This window comes from Meriones unguiculatus, chromosome 6 (genome assembly GCF_030254825.1).
Source record: "Meriones unguiculatus strain TT.TT164.6M chromosome 6, Bangor_MerUng_6.1, whole genome shotgun sequence".
Taxonomy (NCBI): Eukaryota; Metazoa; Chordata; class Mammalia; order Rodentia; family Muridae; genus Meriones; species Meriones unguiculatus.
This window is the reverse complement of record NC_083354.1, coordinates 21,546,319-21,556,565: the sequence shown is the minus strand read 5'-3', so window position 1 is coordinate 21,556,565 and position 10,247 is coordinate 21,546,319. Positions and strand designations below refer to the sequence as shown.

The following is a 10,247-nucleotide window of genomic DNA, read 5'->3' as shown; positions in this document are numbered from 1 at the left end:
GAAAACAAAAAGAATTTCATTTTTTTCTGCTTGTGCACACTCCCCAAGAGAAGCCACGTTTACTGTAATGTCTCATTATTCCCAAAATTAGCACAGATTATTCTCCTGATTATAGAAATGAGTAACTGAAGCCTACCCAGAATTCAATAGTCTTTGGGTTTTTTTTTTTTTTTTCTTCTCACAAAATTGAGGGAGGAATAATAAATGGCAGTCATCAGGAAAGAACCAGAAAAGTTCTAACTAGGATTCTTGATGAACCACATGGCTAGTCCACAAAAACCAACCATCAAGTCGGTCCTGGCACGCAGTGGGCACACCTTCTTGCTGGCGTCTGAGGAGAGAACAAATCCTCACCTTCGAGAAGCATGTGAACTTTTAAGAGAGTGAATACAGACACGGGGAACGTTCAGTGCAGGCTCACGGAGATGAAAGCCTGCCCGGGACAGCAGTGGTTTTAAAGAAGAGATTAATGTCGGCAGTCGGAGTTCACTTACGCTGCCATAAAACATCTCTACTATGGGCTGCAGGTTCACCATAGGCTTTGAGCGGCTACCTTGGTACGGCTCAAAATAAGTAGCTCGATTTCTTCCCTGGTGACCTGGGCAGACAATGAGAAGGTTCGAAAGGCAGCAATGCGGGGGTGGGGGGATGAGGAGAAGGCCAGAGAGCTGACCCTCGAAGGCTGGCAGGACAGATTCCGGGAGAACTCATCTGGCTACTAAGATTAGATTTGTTTTTCTGTTGAGACTTGGTCTTACTTTGTAGCCCAGGCTGGCCTGGAATCCTCTCAGTAATTTTGCCGCTGCTTCCCAAATGCTGGAATTACAGCCATACCCCACACCTGGGGATAGATATATAAGGTGAAAAGAGCTACTCACTGTTTTTGAGGTTGGCATGGCCAACATCAAGGTTCTTGTCTCCGATGAGGGCCTGCTTGTTCTCTCTCTCTCTCCCCTTTTCTCTCTCTCTCTCCTTTTCTCTCTCTCTCTCTCTCCTTTTCTCTCTCTCTCTCCTTCTCTCTCTCTCTCTCTCTCTCTCTCTCTCTCTGTGTGTGTGTGTGTGTGTACAATGGAAGCCCCTAGTTCTTTCTGGGTTTTGCTTTGTGAAAATCCTAAGCTGTCCTGAAAACCCACAGAGGCGGCTCTCAACCCTAGCTGCACAGAGAAGTCACCTGGAGAGGTGTTTCAAGACTGTCACATGGGTTTGAGTCGGCCTCTTAATTGACCTGTGCTGCTGCTTTGATGCTTCTAAAGTTCAGTTAATACCCTATGACAGAGGAGGGCAAGACGCGCTGGCATGAGGAGCAGATGCCCCTTCCAGGGGCAGATGGGTAATTCCTTGCTCCAACCAAGAGGTATCTTGACCCTGGAGTGGCAAGAATCTGACACTCCCACTGAAAAGGTTAAAAAGGACTCCCGGAAGCGGCAGTGTGGAGCTGGCGATGCAGCCCAGAGCGCGTGTTCAGCGTGTGCAGGGCCCTAAGTTACACCCCTGCCTCGCACCCAGCGAAGAACACAGCAGGTCGAGGTTAGTGCTTCTTACATGGGGGTGTTTACACACATCACCGAAAAACGATAAAATTCAGGTTCTGGCTCTGAAGATCTTGGAAATCGGCCTAGAGTGTCATTGCCAGAAAGTTCACGAAGCGAGGGAACGCTGCGGGTCAGCTGAGTGGCAGAACCTGCGTGGCTAAGCCCTGTCCGCGTGGAACACCCTCTTGTCCCTTTCAAGCACAGAACAGGAAGAGCCTCCGGCCTGCCACACTCTGGGGGTCCAGGAACAGGGCTGACACTGTTAACCAACTGGATTAAGACAGGGCACCTGCATGTCTGTGGGGGCTCCCTGGGGTTCGGGTATGGGTTCTGCCCTTAACGGCACCTTCCAACCGGTTCCAGCCCGGAAAAGAGCAGCCAGAGCAAGACTGGCTGTGAGCCACACTCTAGATTTTAAGTTAGACTAATACCCAGAACTCTCAGGGAACTTCCAGCCTTTCTTTTTCTTTTTTTGAGACAGGTTTTCTCTGTGTAATAACCTTGGCCGTCCTGGACTCTCTTTGTAGATCAAACTGGCTTCGAACTCACGGAGATCTCCTGCCTCTGCTTCCAGCGCTGGGATTAAAGGTGTCTGCCACCACGCCCTGAAGAACTTCTAGACTTTTAGTTTTCAGATTGGGAGCATGGAGGCTCCCAAGTGGTAAGCCTCTTGGTTCTCTGGTTCACTAGCGCGCAGATGGGCATTGCAGGATTACCCAGCACAAAGTCCTCTCCCCTTCTTTCTCCTCTCTCCTCCCCTTCCTTCTCTTCTTCCTTCATCTTCTTTTCTCTTCCTCCTCCTCTTCTTCTGCTTACGCCACTTCTCTCTCAGTTCTATCCTTTTAGAGAACTCCAATTCTTTCTCTTACCTTATAGTCTGAAATTAAAAACATTTCTTTAACTCGTTTATTTGTTTAGTTATTTATTATGTATGCCAGCACTCCATGCGTGTTTGCTGAGGTCAGAGGACAGCTTGTGGGCAGCGGGTCTCTCAATCCACCGCATAAGTTCCCTGGATCAAACTCGGCTTTTACCATCTTGGTGGCAAGCACCTGTACCCACTGAGCTGTCTCAGAGGTCCCACAGTCCTGATCTAGCCAAAACCTTCTCTGTGAGAATGTTCTCTATATGTTGTTGGGGGCGGGGCAGTGAAAGTTAAGACTGGTTCCCAGCCTTTTTTCCTCAGCGCTGGCCACTGGCTTCTGGTGCTCTTTTACTCTGCTGGATACGCCATGGGTTTTGGAGACCTGAAAACTCCCACCACCCTCCAGGTACTGGGCAGACTAGAGCCACATTGAGGGGTATGTGCCATCACAAGATGGCACGTCATACATGTGGCAGTATTTGAAGCAGCCTCCGGCCTGCCGCCTGCTGACCTGTGTAATGCCCTGCATTGGTATAATCACATCAAGTCTTAGGGAAATAGCCAGCCTGCTGGGAGTGAAGAAATCTTTGGGCAAGTATGGTTCTGCCAGCGTGAAAGACACAAAAGGAAATGGAGCTGCAGATGCTAAAGATGATGATGACATTGATCTCTGTGGATTCGATGACAAGGAGGAAAGAGGAGAAGCAAAGAGGCTATGAGACAAACGTCTTGCACAGTATGAATCAAAGAAAGCTAAAAAGCCTGCAGTTGTTGCAAAGTCTTTCATCTTATTAGATGTGAAACCTTGGGATGAGGAGACAGATACGACAAAAATTAGAAGAATGTGTCAGAAGCATTCAAGCAGATGGCTTGGTGTGGGGCTCTTCTAAATTGGTTCCAGTGGGATAGGGAATTAAAAAGCTTCAAATCCAGTATGTAGTTGAAGATGGTAAGGTTGGAATAGGACATGCTGGGAGAGGAGTTTTTGTCTTTGAGGACTACGTGCAGTCCATGGATGTGACAGCTTTTAACAAAATCTAAAATCATTCTCACAGTGCACTTAAATAAAAGCTTGAAAAAAAAAAGATTGGTCCCCAGGTCTGTATTAATTCCAGTTAATTAACTGTATTAATACAGTTCTAGGTACTGCAGTTTAAAACAATATAAATGTACTATTTGTGAGTTTGAGGCCAGCCTGGTCTACAAAGGGAGTCCAGGACAGCCAAGGCTACACAGAGAAACCCTGTTTCAGTAAAAACAAACAAACAAAAAACCAAATAGATTACCATAAAGCTCTGTACTTTTAAAGTTTGATCCAGATGTTACTGGGCCAAAACTGAGGAGCTGGGAGAGCCCTTTGTTTCTGGAGGTTCGCTCCCTTGTTCTCTGCATGTGAAGGCTTGCCACATTACTTGACTCACTGTCTCCTTCCTCCATCTTCAAAGCCAGTGGCAAGATTTGGTGTGCCACCCCAGCAGGACTTTGAGGCTCTCTGGGGCTATAAAGCAAGACCCTAGCTCCAAAAAGCAAAATCAAAGCAATCACTGCAAACATCACCACAAAGCCACCGCATTAGTTGTTTTTCTGTCATTGAAGAAACATTATGACCAAGGCAACTTATACATGGAAAGGTTTATTTAGGTTTATGGTTCCAGAAGGATAAGAGCCTGTCACCATCATGGTGCAGACGTGTGGCACCAGGCAAGCATGGTGACTGGACCGTCAAGCTAAGGGTCACTTCTTAAATGGACAGCAGGAGGCAGAGAGCAAACTGCAAATGGTGGAAGTCTTGTAACACCTGGAAAGCTAGCTTCCGGCGGCATACTTTCTGCCATGAGACCGAACCTCCTAAACCTACCAAAACAGCACCACCCGCTGGGGATCAAGAGTTCAAATGCCAGAGACTATGAAGGAAATCTCCCTCACACCACAGCCACTGACCTTAGCTACACTCGTCAAGAAACTACAGGCCATGGGGATTAGGACATTGAAATCTTTAGGGTATCATTTTGCCCCTATACCTATAATAATTTACATAATCATCTATATGACAATATTTAATGTTTATTCATATTTTATCCATTTGTCATTATTTTTGGTGTTCTGGAGAGGGCCTCATGTAGCTGAGGATGATCATGAACTTCTGATCCTCCTGCCTCCACGGCCCAAATGCTGGATGATAAACGTGCCCCATCACCCTGAGTTTTATCCAGTGCTGGAAATTGAACTCAGGGCCTCTTATATACCAGGCAAGTACTCTTCTAAGGCAGCTCCCTTATGAGGTTGTATTAATTTCTTTTCTGTTTCATGCAAACTTGAGCATTATACATGTATCTTTTTTTTTTTTTTTTTTTTTTTGCAAAGAGAAATAAGGTGATTAGAAATGTTGGTAGGACAACCTTAGGGTGAAGCTTATAATTGGTGTGTGTGTGTGTGTGTGTGTGTGTGTGTGTGTGTCTAAGCCAGAGGTCAACCTCAGGTTTCTTTCTCAGGTGCCAGCTATGTGTTTTTTTGAGACAGGGCTTCTTGGTGCATCAAACACAGCAACAAATGTGATTTGTTTAAAAACTATTTCAGAGCAAAGCAAACCTGAGGTAAAGCCTATCCTTGTAGGACTTCAAGTCCCACTCCTTAAAAGACGCATGCACACGGCTATGAGCCTCTTTCACAGCCCTTCAGTGGGATCTTACCAGTTAATATTAATTTATTCTGTGGTGTTGAGATTTAACTTACTGCTTCATGCATGTAAGGCAAACACTCTTAACTGAGCTACATCCCTAAACCCAGTGTCCTATTTTAAAATTGAATTATGTGTTTATGTTTGTGTGCGTGAATTATTGCTGTTTTCCGTGTGTTCCCCGCTCCCCCTGCCCCGCATAATGAACGTGGGAGGCCAGGCTTAGTGCCCAAAGTTCAGTGGCCCAGTGGCCTCCCACGCCCAGCCTGGGTCCAGGGCGGAGCTTAAAGCAGAAACCGCAGTGGACTTGGACCAGCGTTCCGGGCGGGAGCCGCACCACCGAGACGGGAGCCTAGAGCGGCCGCCCCCGCCCGCATCCCTTCCACTCCGCTCCGCCGCCTCTATCCCGGAAATTGCTGCCGAGCTCTCACTAAGGTGCGTCTCAACTCAGAGATCTGGAGCGGCCACGCTCGCGGAGCCGCCACCATGCCTGTGAGTGTCTGCCTTTGGGCTCGAGCTTGCTTTCCTTCGGGCTTTCTGTCGGCCCGGCGCCGCGGCAGGCGGCTGAGCCCGCGACGCCTCCTGCCCATCACCGCAGTCGGCGGCGTGGGTCGGGCGTGGTGGGCTTGTTGGGACTTGCCCGGGGCGGCGCAGCGTGGAGGGCCCTGTCTGGGCGCGAGCGGGCGGCCGTTGGGGAGCAGTTCCCAGCCCGCAAGGGTCTTCGCCGTTCTGTTCGCTAACGGCCCCTGCAGCTGCAGACACGTTCGTTCCCCCCGCCCCGGGCGAGCACGCAGCAGCCTTGTGCTGGCCATTTGATGTGAGCCCCGGTGCCGAGATCGTCCCGGCCTTGCGCTGGTCGGCTGCGGTGCTTCTTCCGAGAGGCCTGGGCCAAAGTCCCGTTCTTAGTTAGCTTTCCTGGTTATCCAGCCGAACTAAGAAGGGGGTTCTAGTTACCATATGCTCCCCAAGCGCCGTAAAGTCCCAGGACAAGGACTCGCAAAGTGTGGGTGAAAGTGGTCCAGTTTTTAAAAAGTTAACATCATCTTAAGTTCTTCATCTGCTGAGTGTGCCTGTTGCTGCTGCTTTGCGTTCTTCGTGTGGTTAAATCCGCCAGCAATGTGCGTTGACTCCAGCAGTAACAATATGCTTTCTTACTCAGCTGGCTAGAGATCTGTTACACCCTTCCTTGGAAGAGGAAAAGAAAAAACATAAAAAGAAGCGGCTGGTTCAGAGCCCAAATTCTTACTTCATGGATGTGAAATGTCCAGGTAAACTTTCACATTTTCTAAAACGATCCAAACTTTAATAAGTCAGGATCCACTGTTGAATAGAAATGAGATCACAGAATTGTCACAAGGGGCATTTTAAAGAAACGTATTCAATCCTTAGAAACATATGGGAGCCAGGTGAAGGTACGGTTTGCTTAAGTCTTCAAGCTGTTCATTAAGATGATGAATTTTCTTACGATGCAACGTAAGAATGTTGATTCTTCAGTCTCAAACTGCTGATGTGTTTGCCGTTAACCATATGTGGCTGTTTAGTACTTAAAATGTGACCAGTGAAAATGGGGACCGTTTTTAAAACACTAACCTCTGAAGATATAACATGAAAAAGATGACGTGCCTATTATATGCTGAAATGTTAATGTTTCAGGAGTACTAAGTTTTACTATTTCACCTTTTAAAAAAGTGGCTTCTAGAATAGTTTGATACATTTGTGATTTGCTATTACAGCAGGGACCAGAGTTTACAGGAGATGTGTAAAACATCACTTACTATATAAACAGCATGTACTTTATGGATTAACAAGAAATAAGAGCTGGTACCATGTTTTCATCTGCTTTTCAAATTTTTAATGTATGATTCTGCTCTCCTTTCTAGGATGTTACAAGATTACAACAGTCTTCAGCCATGCTCAGACAGTGGTTCTTTGTGTAGGCTGTTCAACAGTGCTGTGCCAGCCCACAGGAGGAAAAGCCAGGCTCACAGAGGGTATGTCGTTTGGCATTTTATAACCCAGTAATGAGATTTAAAATTTTTATTGTGGGCTCTTTAAAGAGTCCCTGGTTCTAGGCTGGAGAGAAGGCTCAGTGGTTAAAAGCACTGGCCTCTCTTGGAGAGGACCTGGATTCAGTTCCCAGCACCCACATGGCAGCTCACAGCTGTCTCTAATTCCAGTCCCAGGGCAGCCAATGCTCTCACGAAGGCGTACATGCAATACCCATGAAATAAAAATAAATGAATAACTTTTAAAACAGTAAGAAATAAAGTAATTCTCTAAAAGAGTCCCCAGTTCAAGTGGCTAAGGTTATGCTTATAAGATAGCAGTTATTGTTCTAACATTAGAATACTTAAAATTTTAATGTGTGCTTAACTTGGAATAAATTAAAAAGTCATAGTGAGCAAGTGTGACTGCCTGCATAACAACATGGATTTTTTTAACCATGAGATTTTTAGATATTTTGTTTCCTATATATTTAGTACATAAAAGAGGAATTTGTCAGGTGAGGAACAGATACTTCAGTTGTATCAATAGCCCCACAACTATTTAATGCTTAATTTAAAAAATCTAATTTGCATTCTAACTTCACTTTAACAAAAATAATTGTGTTTATATATAGTTTTTCATAATACATTCAGATTTACAATTCCATGATACTGGGAAATTGCTTACAATATTTTATGGAGCTGTAAATTCCATGTTTTCCCTGGGAGAATTAGAAGTGAATTATCAGTAAATCTAATATCAGTTTGGTGTGACTGGGTGAGATCAGGGTCCAAAGTCAGCATAAGACTTGTAAGAGTTCAGGGTGTGGTGGCACACGCCTTTAACCCCAGTATCCCAGGAGGAAGAGACAGGCAGAGCTGAGTTTGAAGACAGCTAGGGCTACACAGAAAACCTGTCTCAAAACCAAAACTAAAAAAGGGGAGGGCGGGGAGCTTTATGAAGCGATACTGCTGTTAATATGCACTTGCAGGATTGCTGGAACTTATTTCATGCCATGAAGTTGGAGGCTTGTGTGCTAGCAGATGAAGTCAGGGTGCATGTGTGGCAGAGTTCTAACATCTGAGAAGAAAAACAAGTGACCACTGTGATTATGTTAGAATAAACATATATAACAGTTATTGTAATAAATTTGTTAATCAATATTTAGAAAGTTTTCTGCTTAAAATCTAACATTCCTAAATCTACTCTAAGATTCCTAAAACTTTCTTTTATTTAACAAGTACTTTTGCCACTGAAATCCCACCAAAGATAGAGTAAGCTGTTTATTACACTCTTCTGATTCCTTTGCAGGCTGCTCATTTAGAAGAAAGCAACACTGATCAGTTATACAAGTTCCTGAATTTGTGTTTTTCACAGAAAGCCTTATCAAGTTCAGTTACTCTACCAAGACAATGTAATTACATTTGATTTTATAAAGTATACAACAGTGACCTCCTATTTTGCTGTCAGCTTTTCAATAAAGTTTTAATTATGGACAGATTTGCCTCCCTTTTCTTTTTGTCTTTTTTAAAAAACACATGAGTATGCTACATATTTAGTTGTACTGTGTATGTGATCTTGGTTTAAACATTTTAAAACTGTTTTAACTGGCTAGTGTCCTGTTTCAAGAGTGCACACATCCTAAATCTTTGACTTTCAGACCATTCTAAATTGCATTGAGTGTAATTAAATCTATTTAAGATATTACAGCTCCATTTCACATGTATAGGCAGAAAATTCTGTCAAACCTTGATGTTGCTATTTTGAACTATGCTTAAATGTTCTTGGACTTTTGTTTCAAAGGTATTGTCAGAATAGCAAAGTTTCTCAATTTTCTTTTGCATCTGGCTCATTTCCTACTATACCAGATCCTGTTTTCTTGTGTATTAAAACTTCACCTAAGAAAGAAAAGAATTAGGGCTGGGGCTGTTTCTTAGTGGTAGAGCACTTGCCCAGGATCCTAGTTCAATTCCCCAGTATTTCCAGAAAAGGGAAAAATAGCCCTGTAGATTTGCTTTAAGGCCTACCTTTAAATATTTCTTAGGGATGTGGTTTTGGTGCTGATTAGTCTATAGCAAGAGATTGGAGCTGGGGTTAAAGGTGTGTGCCCACCACCCTGCCCAGGCCCAGGCCCCCAGCCCCTATTATATTTTAATTTGACTGAGCGTGCTAAACTTAACTGATAGAACTGTGTCCCACAAAGTTTAACTTTTTTGGACTGGCTAGTTCTTAGATTTTTTTTTCTTTTTAACATGAGAAGACATGATAATGATCACAATAGCCGCCAGAGTCAGATACAGCTAGGTTTGAATCAAGCTGTAGTGATCTTTGGTTTGTGACATCAGGAAAGGTAAGGACAATTGTACTTCAGAACTCTGGAGATAAAATGACATGCAAAATGCTTAGCATGATGACTTTCACAAAATCAGTGTTATGCTAATGGTGTTTTTTTGTTGTTTTTAACTAAAAAATTGTGTCTATTCAAAATAGAAGTATTTTAAAGTTGAATTTTCCTCCACATGTTCTCATTGCCAAACAAAAGCACAGTAGTGTTGACTACTTGCAGTAAAGCAAGCCACCCTCAAGTCTAATGGCTTAAGACGGTGATTTTTTTTTTTCTTCTGATTATGTAAGTTGGCTGGTTACTCCGCTGATCTCATCAAATTTCACTTACACTGCTTTAACTGGAGATGAAGCTGAGTTGGGTCCAGCATGGTTTCAGTTATGCCTGACAATAACTGCTGTCTAGGACATCTTGTTTTCTTCAGTAAGCCAGCAGTGTCTTCAGTGAGTGAAGTGGGACAGTCTGAGACAGTGAAGGCAAGCTGGAAGATTCCTTAAAGCTGAAGAGCAGGACAGAACTGCCACATTTGTCAGGTCAGGAGCAGGTCAAAGTCAACACTGCACCAGAAGTTACTGTCCAACAGGACTGGAGGAAATTGTGGCTGTTTCTAAGTTAACCTTAGAATTCTAGAGTCCACCAGTTATTCCCTATCCTGTGAGTATGCCTAGAATCTTTTTTTTTTTTTTTCTGAGACAGGGTCTCTTTACATATGTGGTCCTGGCTGTCCTGGAACTCACTATGTAGACCAGGCAGACCTCAAACTCAAAAAGATCTTGCCTCTGCCTAATGTTGGGATTAAAGGTGTGCACCACCACACCTGGTCAGTTCTTAAATACTTTTATT

General features: G+C 44.2%; 1 protein-coding gene and 1 pseudogene across 2 annotated transcripts; both read left to right on the top strand.

Moving 5' to 3' along the window:
* The first annotated feature begins 2,764 nt into the window (after nt 1-2,764).
* LOC110549281 (elongation factor 1-beta-like) lies at nt 2,765-3,438 on the top strand (annotated as a pseudogene).
* A 1,970-nt stretch (nt 3,439-5,408) lies between these two features.
* Rps27l (ribosomal protein S27 like) lies at nt 5,409-8,558 on the top strand. 2 transcript variants are annotated; one of them, XM_021638329.2, is made up of 4 exons: nt 5,409-5,566; nt 6,234-6,342; nt 6,955-7,065; nt 8,372-8,558. In XM_021638329.2, the coding sequence occupies exons 1-4, from the start codon at nt 5,561-5,563 to the stop codon at nt 8,398-8,400; spliced, it is 255 nt and encodes an 84-aa protein (XP_021494004.1). In that variant the 5' UTR covers nt 5,409-5,560; the 3' UTR covers nt 8,401-8,558. The 2 variants fall into 2 exon arrangements, with proteins under 2 accessions (XP_021494004.1, XP_060240831.1); XM_060384848.1 differs by having other exon boundaries at nt 5,491-5,509.
* The last annotated feature ends 1,689 nt before the right edge of the window (nt 8,559-10,247 follow it).